At 40.1% G+C, this 24,795-nt stretch overlaps 1 protein-coding gene across 1 annotated transcript in view; it reads right to left on the reverse strand.

Moving 5' to 3' along the window:
• The window catches only part of SLC44A1 (solute carrier family 44 member 1), a 66,550-nt gene that overhangs the window by 41,481 nt on the left and 274 nt on the right, over positions 1-24,795 (reverse strand). Inside the window, exons 2-3 of the mRNA XM_035310196.1 lie at positions 8,003-8,092; positions 5,214-5,356 (exon numbers count right to left, since the gene is read on the reverse strand). Of these exons, the coding sequence (XP_035166087.1) occupies positions 5,214-5,356; positions 8,003-8,092 (233 nt within the window). The remainder of the gene's footprint in view (positions 1-5,213; positions 5,357-8,002; positions 8,093-24,795) is intronic.

Consider the following 24,795-nt stretch of genomic DNA (forward strand, 5'->3'; position numbering starts at 1 on the left):
GTTAAGTTCATGTTTAATATTAAAGTAATTCCTATATGTACAGAGAAAGACAAAGTATTTGTGTAACTTTTGAAAAGTCACGATATGTGAAAATAACACCAGTATCGAGTTGTTCATTCTGAGGCAGGAAATTAAAAATGAACTTCTCCATAATTTTTCAAAATATGTCAAAAAAATTTACATGTATATATATTGCCTTCTTTTTGTTTTTCTACTGTTCTGAGTTCGTATTTCAGTGTAGCCTTTTTTTTTTTTTTTTAAGACATCTAAAAGAAAATTCCACATTTCTAGGGAAGTAATTCAAAATATAATCTCAAAGAGATCAGAAGTTAGAAACAGCATCAACAGTTTTGACTCCTGACTAGTTACTTATTAGACAAGTTATTACCTACTTGTGACTATGAAAAATACAGCTCTCTCTTCTTCCCATGTAAAAAGAGAAAGACAAAGCATCATAACTTCATACACTTCATACTTGATTCTGGAATCATGAACAGTTTACTTTAAGCACTGTAGCAAATTATACAAACAAGCTGTACTGGGTTTCCATGGCAAGGGTTTGGTAGCAGGGGGTGGGCTGCAGGGGTGGCCTCTGTGAGCAGAGCCCAGCAGCTGCCCCATGTCAGAGCAGAGCCAGCTGCAGATGGCTCCAAAGGGAGCTGCTGCTGGCCAGAGCTGGGCCAGGGAGTGACGCTGGGTGGGCTTCTGGGAGAGCAGGTTGAAGGAAGGCAAAAATCCTGCTGGCAACAGCAGCTGGGAGAGAGAGGAGTGAGAAATGGAGAGAGAAGCAGCCCTGCAGCCCCCAGGGGAGTGCAGCAGGAGGGCAGGAGGTGCTCCAGGCAGGCAACAGCAGTTCCCCTGCGGCCTGTGCAGGGAGAGGCCCCTGCTGGGGCAGGCTGTTCCCCGACACCCCATGGGTCCCACATGGAGCAGATCTCCACACTGCAGCCCGTGGAGGAGCCCCCGCTGGAGCAGGTGGATGTGGCCTGGAGGAGGCTGCGGCCCATGGAGAGCTCCCGCAGGAGCAGGCCCCGGGCTGCAGCTGCAGCCCGTGGAGAGGAGCCCACGCAGGAGCAGGGGGTGTGGGGGAGCTGCCGCCCGTGGGGGACCCGTGCTGGAGCAGTTTGCTCCTGGGGGCTGGATGGAGCCTGTGGCACGGAGCCGTGTGGGAGCAGTTCCTGGAGAGCTGCTGCCTGTGGGCAGCCCCCGCAGGCTCAGGTCGGGAAGGACGGCATCCCGTGGGAGGGACCCCACGGGGAGCAGGGGCAGGGAGGGACCATGAAGGGCTGGCAGAGACGAAGTGTCAGGGACTGACCGCAGCCACCATGTCCCATTCCCCGTTCCCTTCCAAAGCTTGAGGATGGAGGATGTGGAAGAGGGTGAATGGGGGGGAAGATGTTTTTAGTTTGCTTTTAGTTTCTCAGTGTTCTGTTCGGCTAGTGATGGGCCATACATTACACCAATCTTCCTGTGCTGTGTCTGTTTTGCCCATGATGATAACGGGTGAGTGATCTCCCTGTCCTTATCTCAACCCTTGAGCCCTTCCCATTGTATTTTCTCCCCCCCTTTTTATTGAGGTGGAAGAGCGAGGGAGCAGTTGGAGTGGAATTTTAGCTGCCCAGAAGGGTAAAACCACCACATAAGCCTATCTTACCTTCAGGTACTTTGTACATTCTTATATTTGTGTCATTGATTTTCTGTCAGCTCACAGGGCATCTCTTCATAGGCAAATGAGTACTTTACAGAACAACCATTTACTGTGATTTACAAGCATCTTATTGCTATAATGGAGAAGTGAATTAAATGATCACAACCAATCTAAACAAATGACATGTAGGGCATATACAGTTTCTTTCAACCAAATTCTCTGCATGCATCATGCATGCTGCAAGCTCTGTCTGGGCTTTCTTACTAGCTAAAAATCAACCCTTTTCCCGAGTCAAAGGCATTTATTAAGGCAGAAAACACCCTAACTGTTCTCCGCGGCAGCATATGAACATCTTCTTATACTTGGAGGAACAGCACTAACTGGATTCTGCCCAAGCAGCAAAATACTACTGATCAAAAATAAGACTGAGTATTTGGCTACTATGGACATCATTTATGGGCATTTTTAACCCCATCGTGACAAAACCTGAAAAGCAAGAAGCTTATTTAAAGCAGGAAGGTTTAATGAGAATTCATTAAACTAGGGCTGGTCTATCATCCTGTGTCTTACCCTTGAGCACAGTCTATTAAAGCTGTTATTTTCTTTCTAAGATAAAAAGATGCTTGATTCACTCTTTGTTGACAAGATCATGTTGTAAAAACCTCCTTCCCAACATTTCACCTCACTGGTGTCAGCGTAACTGATGTACACTGATCAGATCATACTATTGTGAGGACTCTTGCTCCTTACCCTTACCCCCCAGATTTTCATATCCATGCAGACCACATTTCACTTCCTCATTACAGTCTTTATGGGTTGCTGTCATTTACAAGGAATGAAATGCTGTTTTTACAGATGATTTAGCTTCTCTGCCTTGAAATCGGAAATGAAGACAGAATTACTCCGCAAGCAGAATGAAATGAGTGTAACTTTATGTTTCAAAAATCACATTTGTAGAGCTTAAAGCCCATCGTTTCTCTTCACAAACTGAAATAGAAAGGAGCAGTAAGAAGACTTTACTTTTACATATGTCTGAAAAGTACTCCTATGAAATAGCATGAAATATTCCAATGAACTGCACCTCAGACACTGCAGGAACTCCATCTGCTAGACACAGATGCAAAGCAGATAGTTTCTTCTGAAAAGTTGCCAAAAAAAAAATAAAAAGCCACTGAGCGTGAGTAGGAAGGATCACTTGCTTACATAAGAATTGGCCTCTACCAAAGATGGGTACCCTTGACTGTACCAGACACTTCACTGTGAACAGCTATAGAATAATCTGCCTTTCTAGAAGACTCTCTCTCACTCTTACCACTGATGATGATATCCCATGTAAGTGTACCCACTTCAGTCACGCTTCAAGCCACGATATCTTTTTTAAAAAAATATACTTTTGAACCTAGGACTTTGGCTTGACAAGCAACAAGCTCTGTGTCTTAACTGCATTTAAAATTTTCTCAATTTCTATTTGCGATCTGTCAATCATTGACTTTACAAGGTGAAAATCACTTAGCAGTGCTAAAATGTTTATATTCACGATGACCGAATTTCTGTGACACACATATTCTAGGGAGACTACTACACTATTATTTGGTGTGTTTCAATACAGTGCCTGAGTTTCTCTCCACCTTCTCACACCAAGACAGACATCATTTCTTTCTAAAGGTAAAGATGTTCATGTTGATAATTTTAAACTTTGTATCATCTTTCACAACACAAAAATGACAATTTCGTACTGATATACCTGACTTTAGAAAGCACTAAAATATTTACAGAGTACAATAGGAATTTTTTTCTGCATAACTTTTAAGCTTTTCAACCCTCCTAAAAGCTGCAATTAGGTTAAGATTCCTTTGACAGAATAAATATGTAAAAATGTTCACGCTGTTTTATTTAATTTACATTTTCCTGATACCACACCAAATACCTAGCAACATTCAATCTTAAACCAGCATGGTGGTTTTAATCAGCTGGGCAGCTGAACTCCACCACAAGTGCTCTCTCAACTCCCCCTCTTCTAAAGAAAAGGAACACAAGAAAGTATGCTGGAAAGGAACAAAAAGCTCTTGGGTTGAGAAAAGGATCATTTAATTAAAGGAAAACGAAGGAGAGGAAAAAAGAAAACAAAAACAAGGAAAGGCTACACAGAAGCACAGAGGGAAGAAAAACAAATTCTCTACTTCCAATCAACAAGCAATGTTTGGCCACATCCCGGGAAGCAGGGTCTCAATGTGTGGAGCAGTTGCTTGGGAGGACAGACATTTTCACGATGAGAGGCATCCCTCTCTTTCCCCTTCCCCACCTTTTATTGCTGAGTGTGACACCACACGGTATGGAATATCCGACCTTTGGTCGGTTTTAGGCCAGCTGCCCTGGTGATGTCCCCTCCCCACCTCTTCCCCACCTCTTGCCCTGCTGGCTTTGGGGGATATGGAGGGAGCCTTGGTGCTGTGCCAGCACTGCTCATTGATAAGACAACACACTGGTGTGATACCAGTGCTGTTCTAGCCACAGGTGCAGAGCACAGCTCTGTATGGGCTGCTGCAGGGAAAGCTAACTCCATCCCAGCCACACCCAGCACAATCAGCTATTTAGAAATCTTCATTATGGCAACTCAAAACCATCATATATTAGAAATATTTCCAAAATAATCCCCACAAATAGAGGGTTTTCTGCTAATCTGAAAGCAAAGTGTAAAGTAAAAGAATATAATTCTCATAAATTGAATAATTTTTAGCTCTTTGATGTAATCAAATAGCAAACGAGGCATCTTTTATAACAATTAATACCACTATTCTAAGGGTAGACTGAATAGCTTACTTTCTAACATTACACAAATTGTACAGATGCATTCTGAGCATTGACTGGCAGGCAGACCTCAACAGACATTCACGAGGTTTTTTGAGCCCTCTCTCTCGAATTCTTGTTACTCAGCTCTAGCACTACAACTGTATTAAGATTTTTTTTTTCCTCGCAATAGACAGCAAATACCTTTGCTGGTTCTGACCTTTAAGTGTGTTACCCCATGGTACTGCTTACTAAGAGTTGTGTGTCGATTAAAAGCTTTGTGCATCTTCTCCACGAGCACCTTTTATACATCCTACTTACAATCCAAGGTTTAAAGTTTTAAAGTCTCATTTTAATGTGTCAGGTATATCCCAATTTCCCCTAAACTCAATGGCAGAAATTAACCATAGGACATCAGCAGTCAAACCATTTCTACATATATATCATAGGCCTACTATCAAATCTGAGAACACTTATAATATACTTAAAACCCTAAAAAAAGGCAACTCTTCAGTGACCTGCTACAATATCCCACATTAAGTGAATGCTAAGAACAGGACATTTATCAATGAATTAGCTATGCTCGTGTTACACTTCTGTCAACATACAAAGTACTTTTGATGGATGTTATAAAAGATTGTTGTTCTCCAGGTGAGAACAGTGGAGAAGGACCAGTAGGGAAAAGGGATACTCCTTTTCACGTTTTGTTGGAAACCACTTTCAAAGGAAGAAAGGTTTTGCATTTCCTGGTTTGCAGAATTAAGAATCACATACTCACTTCTTCTGTGTGAGGTCCAGACCACTGTTGACTATTCCCTCCACCTTGACATTTTTCTGTCCACAGATATTTCCATAACTGTCATATCCTGAAAGCAGCCTTGCAGCTGCTCCTGTAGCTATTGAAAAGCCACAGATAAAACCCTGGGGAAAAAAAAAAAAAAAAAAAAAAAAAAGAATTTAGTAATATTCTTTGACAGCTGGAAAAAATGAGTTTAATTCATTTGTTTCTAAGCACAGATTCTTTAAAAACCCTTTCAGATCAAAGACAGAAAGACTTGGAGAATCCACAGAGAACTACTGTGCAATTATAAAACAAAATACAAGGCAAAAAGAAGTCTCAAGTATCTAACACTGTACATTATCCAAGCAGAGTTTAAAATCCTGTAGATGTTTTTTTTACAGTCACAATATTCTCTTCAAGTGGAGCATGAAACAGAAGGGAGGCCAAGGGCAGCCAGTTAAAAAAAGAGCCGGAGTTTTCGAGGGTTATTATGTGTCTTAGAAGACTCCAGACCGTCCTGATTTCCTTACTTCAAGACTTGTTCTTTCTTCAAATCTAGTGCTTTCAAGATAAGCTAGAATGACAAGGTTTATCTTACATTAAGTTCATTTTAAGGAAATCTTTTTGCTCTAAAGCAAAAGAAGAAAATGGCCAGGTGATGGCACCAACTGTTCCAAATGCCAGCTTCAAATGCAGGAAAGATGGAGATACAGTGCAAGGGAATGCAAAACGGCACACGGGGCAATGTGAGAAACACCCCAAATCAGGCAGGTCTCGCTGTGAATGTTCAGAGTTCTTACACTGGCAAAATCAGGGTCAAGGCAGCGGTGATGTGAACAGGAGACTGCTTCCACAAGAATGGCGAGCTGTCTTGCGGTGTCACTGACAGGGGAGAAGTGAACCATAGGTTCTCTCCACTACAACCAATGAACTGTTTTTACAGATGAGGCAGGCTAAGATTTAAGAAACCATCTGAGACCTGTGTGGAGCAACAGGATCATACACACTTGATGACAACGGGTAATGAAATCTGCATTTAACAGTTAAAATGTGGGTGGTTTTACAGGTCTAAAGACACAAGAGAGTGATCTTTATGATGGACAGCCTATCATTGTAGAGAAACCCCAGACAACAGCAAGCTGGTCATTATCCTTCCCTTGCCAGTGCACTAATGCACTTACAGACTTAATACTCAAAGTGAGAACAAGGGCAAAGTCAGCAAAAGGCTATCATCACAAGTAGTAATTAAAGCTGATTTCCAGCACTCACTCAACTTTCTTGATCTCTTGCTGTTCCGTAAAGGGCTTACTAGCAAGCATTTTACATGCCACAAAACCCAGGCTTTTGGCTGGTTGATTTTTTTTTTTTCCGCCCTACACACACGGTAAGGGAAATTATGTAATTCCTCCCACATCTTATCTAAGATATGATAATGTGAAGATGACCTCCCAGTCCACCATGGTACCTGACTCTTCAGGTGAACATTCCCCTAGAACACTAACTTACAGGCTATTTGACCCACTTGGATAATTGTTTTGTAGACTATATTGCTTAGACAGGAAAATCTGGGACGCTAACCCACAGCAGGCTAATTTATGACTGGTGGAGCAAGTGGGTATAGACTGAGTAACCAGAGAGCATCCACAACACAGGCAGGAGAAAAACAACCACAACAGAAGCTACTTGCTCGTTTGTCAGGAAATACTGTGCTTTTAAAGATTTTAAGATATTCAGATGTTACAGTGATAACATAATTTGTATAGTTTAAAGAAAAAAATGTCATCTTTGCATTTCAAGTGCAGCCAATGACAAACATTTCAGGAAAAGAAAAAAAAAAACATTTGTCAATGGATTAAGAATTCCATAGACCAGAGACTAAGGGACTGCAAAAGAGAAAGCTGACAGCCTTCAGAAATCCCAGATAGCTAAGGAAAAATAGAAATAAGAAATTCCATGAAGTGCAGCAATACAAGACAGTGACATTCTGTGTTCAAGAAGAACAGAATACACAGGTCCATGAAACAACACAAGATAAAAAGAAATCATAGCAGCTTCTGCCACCTGGACGAGGTCCTGCAGTGCCTGCTGTAGGTGGCCCTGCTCGAGCATGGGGATTGGACCAGATCACTTCCAGAGGTCCCTTCCAACTTCAGCTGTTCTGTGAATCTCTGATTTTTAGTTTTCAGCAATCTGCAGCTCTTGGAGATTTGTTTATTTTTTAATATAAGGTGCACAGATTTGTGAAGTTGTCTTGAGCAACGTGAGGGTTTCAACACATAGGACAACTCAGATAAAAACATCGTAGCATTAGAAACACCGTTGTTAGTATTCGGTGCTTCTAGTAAGCCTCCAAGAAGCAAACAGTCAGCTGCTGGGTACCCAATCTTTTTTTTATTTTTTTCTTAGCAAAAAGCATACAGTAATTCACAGAGCTGTTTACCAGACACAAAAGTATGATTTCCAGGACATCCCCATTTCCACAAGGAACATGAGTCAAGTGACACCTCATAGTGCTGAAAATCACCTACAAATGAAACTGGAGTTTCAGGGGAAAGGGAGCTGGAGCAAGAACTGGCACAAACAACAAATTCTGAATCCCTATCAAAGGCTTTTCATCTGTGCATACGACCCATTTCTGTTCTACAGCTCAGAGCTCCCACGACAGTATACCCTGTTGACCTTACCCAGTAAATAAGTCACTGGATACAGAGTTTTAAAACCACCTTCTAACGAACGCAAACTCACCAACTACATAACGTTCATTGAATCCTTTGAGTTTTACTCACCATTCCTACGCAGAAGAGGATGAACAAGAGCAGCCATGGTACATCTGTGCAGCTGTGGTCCTCCAGAGGCTTCCACTCTCGCTTGGAACTCTTGTGTGAGAAGAGAGAAATGGGGTTAACAACATTTAAGTGTCTCCTATTCTCAATAGAAACAAGGCAGAAAATAATTCTCTGGCGCATTAACGTATAGCAGGAGCTAGCTTTCATCTGTTATACAACTGAAGTAGCTTGATCAAAAAACTTAAGAGTAAGACTCATGGAAGACACTTGAAACCAAGTGCCTACATTGGAAGCTAGACTGACAGCCTTATTTACCCAAGAAACAGGTAATTTATCCAGGAATTTACAGTTCTTTATCCAAGAAACAGGTTCCTTTCACCTGTTTTTTTTTTTTTTATTCACTGGAAAGAGATGCTAATGGCATGGAATCAGCAGTATCTGCTACCATAGTTTTCCACACGCACTTTCCAACAGTTTGATTTCCACAAAGGATAAGAGGTTAAACTTCTCAAAAACTCTCAAGTTTGAAAACACTCCTGGCAGGCTTAACAAGTATAATGCATATAGAAAGGATATAATAAAATGCTGTTAAAGGAACATTTTTTCTATCCGTCAAGAGGCAGCTGAGCATAACACTTCGGCAAAGAAATCCCTAGTCAGTATTGCCCAGGTGTCATAAAGGAAAGTGTTGTATTAAAAGGTTGAAACACTCAATGATGTCGAGAGCTGTTTATTCTTTGCAATATAGCAAATAAACAGGCAGTGGTAAGCAATTCAAATTGTTTGCTGCTCATGAGGTAAAACAGGTGTGCATACACTACTGAAATAAAGTCTTTTTGCTGTCTAGACAGAAGGAATAGTCATTTTGCTGTCTAGGCAATACAGTTTTTAAAAAACACTACTTCAAGAAAAGAACCATTTCTACAAAAAAAGAATGAACACTCACTGCAGCGCGAAACTAGACACCATATTAAAATGTGGATATTATAACAGTAATATCAATCTTAGCTACTTTTTAAAATACAGAGTTGCACAGACAATCCATTTCAGTTAATTCTCAAGTACTTACTGTTCACACATTTCTATCAAGACCTGAAAAACACTCACTTTGGAAGAAAAGCAGATTGAGGAAGGGAGCATACACAACGGCTCTCGTCAGAAACAGATCCATAAAGGGTTAGCTATTCAAATTTTAGACTTCTTTTCCTCCCAAGACTCTGAAGCATCTTCAAGACTTAGTTGACAGGGCAGTAAATATCAATACCGAATCAGAACAAGTGCTGTTGACATTTCATCCAACCATTCTATCTCCGGTATTTTTGCAGAGTTTAATTAATTAATTAATTAAGAAGCTGTAGCACGTAACTTTTGTGATGCGAGCAAATGTCTTTTGGTATTCATCACTTTTTGTTGTTGTTGTTGTTAACTCACAAATACAAAGCAATCTTTACGATAATACCATTAGGAAACTACAAACGGCATACCATATGAAAGAAATCCTGCATGCACAATATATCAAAAAGCAGTTTGCTGAACAGTCTGGCTTTTCATTTGGGAATTCCGTCCTATTTTTGCAGTCTTATATTAAGGAAGCTCCACTGGCAGATATACGTGTTTATATTGTTAATTCACATTGCATAAATTCACCGAGTTCTGAACAGCCAAACTTCTTCCTATTTTACTCAATAATCACTAGTGAGAGGTGCTAAAAGGTCACATTATGCACTCTACTACACTCATTCAATAAAACTGTCTCCTGATCCTGGCGAGTTCGCACTTAGAACTAACACGCTATTCACACTTAACATTTACAGCAAGATTGTGGCATTTATATTGCTTTAATTAGCATAAATAGAATTGCATAAAATATGTAAAGCTTCATATTCCTAAATCCACACCAAGAACCCTGGATATTTTAGAGATTTACTTTTATTTATAAACAGTAAAGAAAAATTTCAGCTCTCGCTCCACCTAAGAGTAAGCTGCCCTTGACAAAAGAGGCAGCACACTATGATTGACAGGGTGGCGTGGTGTTTTTTTGTTTGTTTTATCCGCTCTGTACCATCTGCAAACAAAATCTTTTAATAGGATTTTTAAAAGCCACTGGACATCTTCTGGAATAGCTCTGGCAATTTAGGTTGTCTGACTTGTCACAGTTACCGTAACTAACCCATTTCATTTACTAAGTGGACTACAATTTTTACTTCAACAAGTAAATTCAGTTTGTGTCTGTATTCGTTACTTGACTCCAAAACGTTAGTTTCTATTAAAAACAAAACAAATAAACAAACAAAAAAGGAAAAAAAGCATTAAGGAAGGTATTTTAAGTAAGAAATTTGCCTCAAAAGGCAGTAGATACTTATGAACTGGCAATTTAACCACCCATCAAACTAACATGGTGAGAAATGACATCTTTAGAACAGTGTCCTTCTCCACTAGGTTCTCCTGTCTTCTGTCCTGAGTTTGGCACGACACAAGCTAGCTGCCAGTATCTATTTGCCATTTCCTTTTCAGTTGCTTCCTTGTACTCTGGATCTCCACTGAATCTTCTTCCATTGCTTTACACCCCTTAATCTTCATCTTTGATGCTGGTGTCTAGGTCTCTCTAGTGGCAGCTCCCGTTGCACACATAGGTAATTACTCAGACATTGACTGATACGCATGCTTAGGCGACAGAAATTGTCAACCTATGGTCAACACAAACTCTAACAAGTGTTGCTTGTTCTTTCATCTGGAAACCATGCTTTGTCTCCATTTTAAATGAAATCCCATCAAAATTTTACTAGACGTGCTTTGCCTGCAATCCTAAATGGATTCCCACCTCTCCTCTAGGCAGATTAAGACTCTTCCACATTTGACAATGCAAGAAAGTTAAATACAGGATAAATATTTTTAATAAAAAATAATTTGATTTATTTTTTTTTCTCTTCAAACAGAGCTTTTATAATTTACGCTATGCTACCTGCACACCACTACAACATAGGATCAGGAGTGTTTTCAGAGGATTGTGTGCAACAGAGCGCTCTCCAACATAAATGTGCAAGTGGAGAACATTTGCCTGACCCTAACAGCTATTCAGTGCTGATTTTAGAGGTTAAGAGTTATTTACTTAAGACTCCAAATGAGTGTGTAATCATTGTAATCACTGTACTTGAGGCTACCATAGAAGCACTCATCTGTCCAACCAGAGTGCAACACAAATGTTAAGTGCACATAAAAAGTGTAAAAATGAAGCCCATCAGGCAAAGAATACAGATACGAGAAATTACAGAGAATACAAAGAATCATTAAAAATAGACATAATAGATGCCCAGGACATTAACTTCCCTGACATGGTCTGAAGAAAGAAAGAAAGAAAAAAAAAAAAAAAAACAGCACAGAAGCTGTTTGTATAATAAAAATTAGGCATCAAAGACTTTCTTTGCATAAGACATTTGTGTGTTTAATGGGCAATTTGGGAGTAACATGACTGAACCAGGAAGCCAAGTCAAGAACATCTGCAGGATTACATATATATATATATATATATATATATATATATATATATGGGTAATCAAGCTTGTGGTTAAGTAGCAAAGATGTCAACAGGATCAGGATAACAACAGAATTTGCCATCAGGAGAGGAATTTGCATCTCGTGAGAAAGACAGGAGGAAGAAATCTAAATATACCCACTGTTTGAAGAGGACATGGAGTGGTAAGATTCTAGGTTATTTTAGCTAGGAGGCTTAACATAGCAACTGAAAAGTACAGAACTACTCTGATTAGCATAGGTTATAAGAATACAGACAGCTTAGTTAAAGATTGGGTAGTTAAGGTCAAAAAAAAAAAAAAGAAAAAAAGGAAGAAAGAGGGAAAAACCTCACATTTTTTCATCCAAAAACAAACCCCAGAAAAGACCCAGGATGAAGGGAGTTCCATCAAAATCCCATAGAAAGATACGAAGATACATTAGTCATGAGGAAGAGCAATCTTCCAAACTACCAGTCTAATTCCAGGACTACCAAACACAGTGTTAACAAAGCCTTACAAAGACAACATTTTAAAGCAACGTCCATAGTAAGCAAAATCAAACTTCATGAGGTATCGATTGTGAGATAGGCTATTCTGGTTCAAGAGAAGGCTCCCCAGAGCCCTTGGAAGACCCAAAACCAATACCAAAACCACAAACAGATTATTCATTACTTCCACTTGTAAGTCATGTTAGATAAAGCATAGTGACCAATTGTTCTTCTACTTCAGCATTTGGTTTAATTCAGTTCCACTTGAAGACAAAAATAACAGAAAATAAGAGAGACAAGTTGAAATAATTTTAAAACACATGTACAGAAAACATTTTGACATTCCCTTGTAGAAAGCAACCATTTTTCTTTTAGTTTTCTTTTACCTTTAACCCAGTTCTAGTAAAACATGAAGATGCTGCAAAACAACCAGCTACCCATTTGCAGGCATCGAGAATAAGCTTTCACATTTCCTACACTTCAAAATGGCCACTTATTTTTCTATTCGATACTGAATACAAGACAAGGCATTTTGACTCATCTCTTTAAACAATCAGGCCTGGATTTATGCAGGCTTTTAGATCCTAGCATTCTCAGGCACTTCAGCAGTTGGCCCAGTTCCCTTAGCAGCTCACTCCTTGCTTTAAGGATGTGACTTTTCAGACCGAACCAGACTGGACTGATTTCACTGCTCTTCTGAAACTTTTGTTGGGTTACATTAATGACAGACACACACCTCATGTGCAGAAAATGCACCACTGCTTTCACCATTCACATTCTGTAATTGTTTGACCTTTCCTTAAAGACTGGATAAATTCCCAAAATAAATCCACCCTTCCACTCTCTCATAAACACAGACTGAATTTTTTAGACCCCTTCTGGCCCCTAGTCTCCCTGCTCTGTCACATCCACCGTCCAAGCTTCGGGTATCTCAGTGACGACAGCAACTGCACACCCTTTACGAAGATTTCTCCCCTAGAAGGATGTTGATATCAAACTAGGAAAGTAACATTTAAAACACAACTTCCACAGAACTGTTGTTGGGCTGCTGGCTACAAACACCGCCATAGATGAATATCTGAACTCCAGTTTGTTCCTCAAAACGGTGTCTGTGACTTCTGTTTTTTGAAGGTGACATACTTTTATCTTGCTTTAACACACAGAAACTAGCTTTAAAATAAAAAAAATAAAAAAATCAGTAGTTCTGGAAGGCATGGAACTAGTTACGTTTGATTTCCTTTGCACTTTCTACACAGTACTACATCACATCCTCCTATATGTAACACACAGTGAAAGTTGTTATCGTTGTGCTTCCAGCAGTAGAAACAATTCCTTATTTTGTTCCCCCCCCCCCCCCTTTTTTTTTTCTTTCTTGTTCAGGATTTCTGATATCTAAGAATAACACGGCTCTTGCTACATCCCCTTTCTCTGCAGCAACAGTTTGACCTCAATCTTTCATTAATTCACAGGACTATAATAGCTTTGAATTAACCAACACTGCCAAATTAGCTATCACTGGCAAGCTGGCTGAAGCTAGGTCAACAATTTTAAGACTTATCTGGGGGAGAAAAAGTACTTTTCTGAAGGAATGAAACGTGTGTAATTTGTTCCAAAGTTTTTATTTAAACATACATTACCAACTGTCAAAATTATTGCAAAAGGATTGCATACATGAACTTTTCAAATAGCTATAATTAATTTAGTATTTTTATTGCTCTGCAGAGTCACTATATAAAAATTTGGAATATTCACAGTTATCCTTTCTAACCACTTCCAATAATGCTAAGGGGGTACTGAAAATTCTGGGGTTTTCAACTTAAAATTATTGGGTTGTAAGTATTTCCTTTTTTTTTTTTCCTTTCTAAATGAAAGGATAGTCTTTATTGGTCTTTTAAAAATCCTCAGGGATATGATTAGTGACATGGCAGTTAAAGACTACGTGTTACAAAACCCCAGCCTAAGAACCACCTTCATCTAACTTCATCCCTTTCAAATTCCCTGTTGCTTTATCACTTTTCTGTAGCATCTGGATTCAGAGTATGTGCAACTGTACCTCACCGCAGGAGATGACTGCTGTTGGAAACCACATCTGTGTTTGTAAATCAAGGAATTCAGAAATGACTGTGTAGCTATGTATCTATCTACACAGGAGATAAACAGCCCCAGAACACACACAAAATTAATACGCAGTGCTTGGAGGCAAAAAGGATACTATCTTGACAAGGATCTTTTGTGGCAAACTGCCATTAAGTTCTGCAGAGCCAAATTTCCTACAAGGAACACTGGTTCTGATGAAGCACCTGAGGTTCAACCAATTCCATGAGGAGCACTCAGCTTATTCAAATTGCACAGTGAATACAGATATGGCCATTCTTCACCCACAGTGCAAGTTGGATGTCCAGAACTGCTGAGCCCATTGCTGCACTGTGCATGGCACAAAATGGAGCCTGAGGCATAGCCCACTCCTGAGTTCTCCTTCAGAAAGGGTCCAGACAGGTTAAAGAGGTTGCTACCAAAAATGTGTCATGTACAGAAGGTGTCCAGCAAGCTAAATTTAAAACTGCAAGTTTACATTATGGAAACATCCCTACACTGCCAAAAAAAAAAAACAAAAAACAAAAACAAAAGTTCTTGAAACATTTTTCAGTGGTTCCTAACAGTCATTTAAAGAGATGGTTCTTTAATCATTTTACATCTCTTTATGAGCTAAAAAAAACAGTCCCATTCACATGCTTTCATTTACTGCGATGCATGCCACCTATGTAAACGGAGAAACACGATTTACTACTTGACAAAAAAAAAAATCACTGCAAGAATGTAATCGTCTGGTTTACCAGAGAGCATGGCACCTTTGTGTCCAAGGTATGGCACACCTTTCTACACTGTTCATCTGCTTACAAGAACGAGCAACAACTGTACGTTGTCCTAATACAACTTCTTCCACTTCTCTGAACAGATCCTACTTCTAGAACCTCAAGAGGAAGGGGAGATGAGCCCTGACTCCATTAATAGCTTAGGGATGTCCGTAGATTATGCTTGGAGGCCAAAACCAAGAAAGAAGTCAGCAGCATCATTTTGACATCAGTAAGTGAAGTATCCAGTCACCTCTCCCTTCATAATGAATGTTAAACTGCAGTGAATAAGGGAACTGGTATGCTGTACCTGAATTATATTTGACCACAACGCTGTTACCAGTTACAGGTGTAGAAGTGCATCCCAGTAAAAACATCATGAGTCAGAAACTACTTCATAAAAAACAGAGGATTTGTCTGCAGATCAGTCATTTTCTACTAAATTGGCTGTGTATGAGCAAGTATGTAAAACATCAGAATATGAAATTAAGGTCTAGCAAATCATTTCACTTTTGCAAACAAAAGCATTAGACAGCTTCTAACCTGTTAACATACAGCACAAAAGGATTCATACTGAGAGCAAAGGAAAAAATATGGTCATTTTCTAAAGCCTTCACAAAAAACAAACTGAGCCTAGAGTCCCTGGCAATTCCAATACGAAGGCTAGTGTTTGTTACCACTAGGGGGAATGAAGCCTATAATTATTTTAGGCTCTTGTATTACTTTGAAGATTGGATGATTCAGTTCCTGAAAAATAAAAATGCTCGCATATGTAGGGAACCACATATACAAACTTCTGAGAATTATTTCAAGTAAATTAGCTCTCTACATAAGATTTTCTTGTGATGAATGTGCACTGCCAAAGCAAAGTCTTGGAGTGTTAAAACTATCTGCAGTACACAATTTCATCAACTATCTTACTGTTTATTAAAGGAACCCCAGAACTGATTAAAATGCTCAACATTGCCTACAGATTTCCTGACCATTCCTTAAAAGAGTTCAGATAAAATACCTAACAGCAGCACACGGCAGGCCACACTACAGCTTAACGTGGATTCTGGCCATTCCCCCAGGTTCCCATTACAACTGATTTATTACACAGCTATTTGTTGGTACTCCTCCATTACTAGAGTAGGAATGCGCACCAGCAAAACCAGACTTTTATTCTACTAAGCTATACCAGTTCACTGGAAGAATGAGCCACACTGCCTCAATAAAAACACCTCCATAAGCAAAAACATGAAAAAATTCTGGGTCTACCCCTGTTTGCAAGGCTCCCACTCAGAAAGGCCTGCCAATAGCATTCCCCAGGTGGTAGAGAGGAGTCTTGGATTGCCCCAGACTTACAGAACTGAGACTAGGCCTCCCGCTTCCAGGGGCAAAAGAGCATGTTACTGTGTTACAGAAGGTGCATGCACAGCCACAAGTGGCAGCTCTCTCTAAAATAAAATACTATTTTTTGATAATAAATGTGTTCTATCAATGCGTCCTCCACAACGTTTCCATTCTCCTGACAGCAAGTCGACACAAACACCTCCGGGCCATTCCAAACAGGACTGTGTTACAGATTGTGCAAGTCATGGTGGTGCTTAATGCCCATTTCTGTGGAAAGTCCCCTCTAATCTCATTCAAAAATGCTTTGTTTTTCATTATACTGGAAAATAGATGCTAGCTGAACTTTTGGCACCCACGTGCTTATCTGCCTAATGGCTCCACATCACAAGTCATTCTCCAAGACCTCGTCCACCAAAAAGATGCATCGGCTCTTTTAAGTACAAAGCTCTGAGCTCCTGCTAGGAAAAGAAAAAGGGTTCTGAACGTGTGATACTACTTCAGAGTTATCGACCAAAAGGTAATGAACTTATACTGTGCTTCTCCAATTCAGTGTTTCCGCACCTGCTACTTCGTTAATGATCCCATACACCCCACACAATATTTACGAGTTTTCAACATAATGTAAATGAAATTGAAAGTACGTAAGACAGCACTTAGAGTATTACTGATGGTGCAATATCAAGATGTTTACACTGAAAATTCGTACTTGAAGACTTCACTTATGAATCTGACATATGCTGCATTGTATATCACCTAGCACATCATTTCAGTCATATTTAACACTGCTTCTAAAATTCCCTTTGTGACATCACTTCCATCAGGTCTACAACTTAAATATTTATCTTGCAACATAACACAGCTGCTTAAAAAAGAGCCAGCACGATCAGCACACCTGCTGATATTTTGAAGTTAAGAAATAAGGCCATCTGGAGATAAAAGCTCAGCTTTTAACCCTCAGAGTATTTAGTTCTTGTTTCTTCTCTTCATTACACTTAGTTAAGTGCTTATTTGAAAGCAGTAATAAATAAGAACACTGCACAAATATGACAGAAATATTTTTTCAGATTATTAAAACATGTATTTCAATGAATGTTTCCTATTCCCATAGTTCTCTATTGATGATTATCAATAAAAAGAAACATGTTTAATGATATTTTACACCTAAAAAGTTATTTCATCCATGCTGAATTTTCTATGTGTACATCAATCAAGCAGATCCTCAGATTTTATTTTTGCTATGAGACTGCAAGTCCTAAATTATTATTTTATTTTTTTTTTCACACTTTGGACTAGTAAAATTTTGTCTAACTACAGCATGCCCTTTCCTTCCAAACAAGCTAGCTTTGCCACGACGTGTCACTGGCAACAGAAGAAATAACACGGTAGAAGCCCCACATGAGCGGGGCTCCATAGAAAACTCAGGACATTCCACAGAAAATGCTGCCCCTGTTTCTGTGCATTCTGTCTGTCTGTGGTAAGTAATTTGCTCTAAAAGAACTTAGTCCTTTCTGAATTGTCTAAAGCTAGGATTCAAGGCCAAAACCAACACAACTTTTTAAGAGCTCATTGCCTGTAGAATACTGTTGTGAAAAATGATGTTACCATATACTAGAGGCACTGATAGCAGTTTGCTAAGTATTCTTTCAAAATTCATCCCACATTCAAACAGAGCTGTCAACAGAAAATCATAAAATCATGTATTTTTGTATTGCAGTTGCAGTCGTTACAGAAGAGCATCCTACGGTTCAAAAGCAAAGGGCTACTTGGCAGAGGTTTCTGTGAATTTAGAGGCTCATATTAGCACGTGTCAACACAAGCATGATCCTGAAAAAAAATTGTGACACTACACTGAACACCAGGCACTAACTCTTACATTCACTGGCCACCTATTTTATTCCACATCACTGCATACAAAAGCTGAAAGACTGAGCTATAATGGAAATGGAGAAACCAATATGCATATTCAACCATATCTAAAAGATAGCAGCAGCACCAGTTTCCTCTAATGGAGATCAGGAGAACCTTGAGCTTACATAGCTTCCTCAGTAAAAAATCCTGACTTAACAGGTCCAAAATTCTAGCATAACAAGAACAAAAACCACTCAGGATTACAGTAAGAGGTCAGTCAGCGCCTGAAGACATTTAAAGAGCATTAGACTAATAAGAACTAATGCTAAGAAGGCTCTAAATGATTTATGGAAGAAAGAAAGGAGGGAGAACAAAAAGGGAAATAATGTATCTAGCACTTACTTTATCACATACGCACACTTCCTTGTACGCAGGCAATTATTCTGCAGTTCTTCATAACAAACTAGGGGGAGCCTGAAAAAGCATTCCCAGGACACGATGATAATGACCTTGAACAAAACACTTTAATGGGTTTCCTGTTTTGTTTCTACAGACCTCAATAGGATATTCAGAGTTCCCTTCCTCAGTAAAATTATGCATCTGGAGAACAGCAACAGTGGTTCCAATGAAAAAAAAAAATCCAGTCCAGAGTTCATTTGCGCTGTAAACAGCTGCGTAGCTATATCACATTTATTAAGAGAGGATATCAGGCGCAAGTCACTGCATTCTGTTTGCCACGACGCTCCACTTTATTCTAGCAGTATTACTGGTTAAAACAGCTCCAGCTAGAAACTGTCATGTAACAGGCAAGCCAGAATCTCAGCCCTCCTATGTGCTGCAGTCATCTCCCATTCTTGCAGTACATTGCAGACTGGGCATTGAAATCATACTAAAGCAGAGAAAATTAATCTTAAGACTAGAAAGCTGAACTTCAAAAAGAAAGGTTTTGAATTTTAACTCTTTGTTCTACTTAAAACATTCTTGAGGTTGTTTGTATACAATCATACACTTTCATTCCACATTACAAATTTGCTTACCTAAGACTTAAAAAAAAATGGGGGGAGGGAAGGCAATCTAGGGATAAGAGGCCATTAAATGCAATGAGATGTATTCATAAATCTGTAAAAGTTTAAAGTGATTGGAAGACTTAGAAGAGCCCTCTAATTTATTCACCAACACAGACCTGCTCCCTGAAATTTATGCATAAAAAAACTCTCCACTTAGTTTCATCAAATATAGGTTTGATTCAGACATATGGTTTGATTTTTGGGGGGGTGCAACCAGGAGCTGGACTTGATGATCCTTGTGGATTCCTTCCAACTTGGGATATTCCATGATTTTATAGGTAAAAATTTGCAAATCAGTTTAATCAGTGGGTAGAATTAATCTGGCAACACTCTGTGTAAGTGGTTTTTAGAAGCAAACCATAAGATTTACACAAATGCCCAGCTTCTTCAGGTGAGAAAGATTCAAACACACAATAACAAAACACATGGTTTCTATCTTTTTTTCTGCAAGTTTTGATTTTCACAAAGCCACTGAAGTCCACCTGAACAAAAATTATAATTACGAGAAAAAAAGGCATGCATAGTTAGCACAAAGAACCCTTTTAGAACTAACAGCTTGAAGACAGCTGACAACTTCCCCACATAACCACAGTGTCATTTCTTCATCACGAAAAATAAAAGTTGTCAGTTGCACGATGCTGAATACACCCTTATGATTATCAACCTACAAGTCTGATTGCTGACAGCAATCTAGATGCCAGTTAGATTACTGTAACATAAGCTTTTAATTTAACATTTACTATTAACGATGCAAGATAATTAATCCTTTCTAAAATCACTCTCACTTTGCAGAAGAATTGTCTTGTAAGGATGCAACGTTCCATGCTTGCTCTTAATCCAAGAATTCATTTTTGAAGTGCCAAAAAAAAAAAAGCCAGTCTGAGTTATCTGTCTCACAAAGCAAAAGGAAATGATGTGTTACTTACAACTTTTAAGTTCTGACACAACTGAGAAACAGTCTAAACTTCAAAAGTAACTGACATCACTCAATGAATTTGAAGAAGAGTATTCACAAGTAGCTCTGTAGTTATAGTATTTCCTTCTGTGCTAAGATCAAAAGGAATCATTCGCACATATTGTACAGTTGCTTGTGACACCATTTGTAAAATATACACCTGATGCTTCCTTCACAGGAAGTGAGTAGAGTTCACAGACCAGAAATACAGCAGAAAAGAAAAAAAAAAAAGAAAGAAAAAAAGAAAGAAAGAAAAAAAGAAAGTAAAGAGCTCCATGAGGTACTTGACTGATTTCTGATTTATTCTGTTCTCAGTCCTGCTTGTATGCTTCATCCTTCGTACTGCTTGCCAGAGGCTTCACCTGGTGTCAAGGTGTTGAAAGGGAAACTAAACCTTATAGCTGGTGAAAGCAGAACTCCCTACTCATTCTGCTTCTGCTCATCAACACTGTTACTCAGCTGGTCTTCTTCCTTCACCAGATCCATGTCCACAATGAAACAGGCATGGTTTGGTGCCCCTTATATGAAGAAATCTAAGGGTAAGAACCTCTGACAAAGCTATGGGGATGAAGTGCAATTAATGGTAGGTATTTTAGGTAACACCTCACAGGAGAATTAAACATCACCAGAACTACGAAAATACTTTAAAAGCTAGGAATTCTACATTTATTCTGTGATGCTTTGATAGCAGGTGCTTAATGGAAAGTTAATGGACGATCTGTCTTCTTTTTCTTTTACAATGGAAAGGTCTTTTGGTCTTGTAAAAAACAAGGCCACCACCAAAACCATCAAGAATTACACGTGCTTTGTTCTCCTCACTTGCACCTCCAGTTTCCAGCAAGGTTTGAAGTTCCTTTCACAAATAACTTGGATTAAGCTTATAGCACAGAAAGATGTCCGGGTTAAAACAACAACAAAAAACAATAGAGTTATTTCCCAGACCCAACACAAACAGCAAGGCCCCAGTAAATTTACTTGGTCCTATAACACCATGCCAAAGCAAATACCTTGGAACTACTACAGTCAGCCTCTTCAATTTGTCTATAGAAGAGAAGGAATAGAGAAAAGATTCCGTATCAAAGTACTCCAAGAAAAAGTAGTTTGAGGAGGTCCACTTCTTCCCACAACTTGTTCCCTTGTTCCACTTCATAAACTATGAATTTCTGACTCCCATATGTAACAATGCTAACTTTGTGGAGCTGTGCTATAAACCAGACCAGTGGAGCAATCCCAATTAAAGAAAGGTTGCTTACTTAAATATATATATATATATATATAAAACATGTATGGTTTACATCAGTCAAACAGATTTACAGCAGCGCCTGACATTATGATGAGATGGGACTGACGAACTCTTACAGTACCTTCTGCAAATCCAGTTTATCATGGACTAATACAATGAGATAGCAGAAAACACCACTGGTGAAGGAGAAGACCAGAAAGAAAGGAAAGAGAATAATACTGCAACTCAACTGCAAACTTGAATTTTCTGCTTCAATGAAACTAAACCTATTAGAACGAGTTCAGAGGAGGGCCATGAGGGTGATCAAAGGTCTGGAGCAGCTCTCCTATGAAGACAGGCTGAGGGAGTTGGGGTTGTTCAGCTTGGAGAAGAGAAGGCTCTGGGTAAACCTTACAGTGGCCTTCCAGTACCTAAAGGGGGCCTACGGGAAAGCTGGGGAGGGACCTTTTGTCAGGGGGTGCAGTGATAGAACAAGGAGTAAGGGTTCAAACCTAAAAGAGGGTAGATTTAGATCAGATATAAGGAAGATATTCTTTACTCTGAGGGTGGTGAGTCACTGGAACGAGTTACCTGAGAAGCTGTGGATGCTCCATCCCTAGAAGTATTCAAGGCCAGGTCAGATGGGGCTTTGGGCAACCTGGTCTGGTGGGAGGTGTCCCTGCCCATGGCAGGGCATTGGAATTAGATGGTCTTTAAGATCCCTTCCAACCCAAACCATTCTATGATTCCATAAAGAATATGATATATAAAAAAATCTAGGGATATACAGTAATCATGCTCTATTCTTGTTATGTGCTTTTAAGAGTGTGATTTTTTTTAACACAGGTTTTTAAATAATCATGCAGATATTTTTCAAGTGCATGATTCAGATCACAAATGTTTAATTGATTTGTCAGGGGAAAAAAACAGAAAACAACTGGAAATACAAGCACACACAGCTGCAGGGAAGAAAAAAATCACAGAATCACCTACGTTGGAAGAGACCTCCAAGATCACCAAGTCCAACCTCTGACCTAACACTAACAAGTCCTCCACTAACCCATATCACTAAGCTCTACATCTAAACGTCTCTGAAAGTCCTCTAGGGATGTTGACCCAACCACTTCCCTGGGAAGCCCAGTCCAATGCCTAACAACCCTTTCTAAAGAAGTTCTTCCTAATATCCAACCTAAACCTCCCCTGGCACAATTTTAGCCCATTCCCCTTGTCCTGTCACCAGGCACATGGGAGAATAGACCAACCCCCACCTCGCTACAGCCTCCTTTAAGATAACAGTCAGAACGTATTTGGAAGTGAAGAGTAAGAACAGGACAGTTTCACAGAAGCTCTGCAAGAATACAACATCAAGATGTCGAGAATTATTGGCAGTACCAAAAGCCACAGAGGCCAGGGAGGGGAAGCCTTTGAACTTGGCCAGAAGAGTATGAGGAGAGCTTAATGAAGTAAATCGCAGCTCAGCACACAAATAGTATTGGAAGAAGTTAGTACGAAGCAAGAGGAAAAAATGTACAACAACGGATTCAGATTTTATGTTCCACGAGTTTGGAAAAGAAGGGAAGCAGACTAGAGTTGACTGTCAGTTTTACAGATGGAGGACAGTAACTCAAAATAAAATTAGGTATGGAATATGGTGCCAGAAAAAGGTAAAAACACACACATGTGGAGTTAAAATGGAATGAATGGGACTTTGGGGCCAGGCTCAATCAAACGTGAGAATCCAAAGGTAAACGTGCCAATTCCAGTTGTGTTTTTTTTGGAAACCTTTAGGTTCTGCAGGGAAAGAGATACAGGAAAAAGCCTAAGGCAGAGCTCCTGACAGCTTGCAAAGCAAAGGAACTGGGAAATGAATCAGAAAAAAAAATAGACAGTTGAGTATGAAATATAAGACAGGAGGAAGACATTAAAGAAATCCACCTGGCTCAACAACCAGTCACAGGTATGTGCAATAATGTAAATGAGATGAGGAGGTGGCAGTCATGAGAAAGGACTTGGGAGATGCAGTAACTAAACAAGAAAATGGCTGGCAAAGTCACAACAGAAGTAATCACCTCTCTCAGAAGCAAAAATGAGGATTAGCAGATGAAGATCAAACAGGCTAGGGAGCTGAAGAATAAACTTAATGAGAAATCAACTTGATAAAGTCATAAGGAATGAGGGTGAAGAATCGTGATGACTGTACATCAAAGAATAAGATGAAGCTAAACAGGTAGAAATAAGAAGTGAGGCAACATGAAGGAACGTCTGGTGGAACCCTGCTCAAGGAGAGCTTCGGAGGAAATAAGGAAAGGGGAAAATAAAAGGCAAGGCTAGATGAGGAAGCCAACCTCTATTGTTAATGATAAAGGGAGGAGAAGACAGACGTTAGACTGTAATGCAGTGTTGTACCATTGGTAGAACGATCTCTGCAAACAATATGCCAGTCGAAACTGTTGCTTGTAAAATATTCAGCAAGCAGCCTTTGATTTGGCTTTCCCGAGGAAATGCACAATTGCTCACGGTTAAGGAATTAAACAGTCAACCATTGTTTATAGCTCAGTTACATATACGGGATGCTAAGGTCAATTACTGTACCACATCTCGCCACACACAGGGAAAGCAAATGACAGGTTCGGCAGCACACTATTAACATCACGAGATGTGGCAGGGGAACGCAAATTTCGCTGGAAAACAAGATTAGTTACATGAAACCTCTGAACAGGACAGGGAGTGAAAATCCTCTCTTTCTCCTGCTTTTGGTGTAGCGTTACCCACAAGGGAGCCTGCGTTTTCGTTTAAGGGCAGAACAGAACACGGAACGGCGATTCAGATTCATACAGAACACCCAGAAAGGGCCTGCTAAACACTTAGGAATAGCGATCTGGGTGGGAATCGCGGAAGATAAGGCCAGAAAGGACTTCAAAACATTGCTTGCGAACATCAAACTCGCTCGCGGTGCTCCAAGTCTTCACTTGCGCCACTCCTGACAGCTGTTTACTGCCGTGGTTTGAGCAGACCTCCACGGCACCGACCCCACGGGCTGCCCCGGCAGCCTGCTGCAGGGGCCTGGCAGATCCACAATCCCCCCTCAGACCCCCTCCCACCCCCCCGACACACGCCAGCAGGCTCATCGCCTGCCTCTCGCAGTGCTGCTGTGCCAAGGAAGGACGTCCACCGGACGGCTCGCTGCAGCGTTTCGCATGGGAAGGACGGAGCCCCTCGTTAAATATATATATGTAATTAAAAATAAATAAATAAATAAAACACGCAGAAAGGGAAGAGATCCCCTGTCTGAAGGGCTGGCTCGCAAAAAGTCATCCCTGCGATGAGTCATCTGGGACAGCGGGCGGACTTTTCCCCCCTCGAAGCTGGGAAAGAGGGGGCAGAGGGGGAGAGGAGCCGGATCCGGCGACCACAAAGCGGCACCGCCGAGGGGAAACTGCGCTCGGCAAGGCACGGCCGGGGGCGGCTGGTCCCTCCCGGAGCCTCGGGAAAGGGGCGGCGGGGGGGGGGGGGG

The sequence above is a fragment of the Oxyura jamaicensis genome, chromosome Z, assembly GCF_011077185.1.
Source record: "Oxyura jamaicensis isolate SHBP4307 breed ruddy duck chromosome Z, BPBGC_Ojam_1.0, whole genome shotgun sequence".
NCBI classification, from domain to species: Eukaryota; Metazoa; Chordata; class Aves; order Anseriformes; family Anatidae; genus Oxyura; species Oxyura jamaicensis.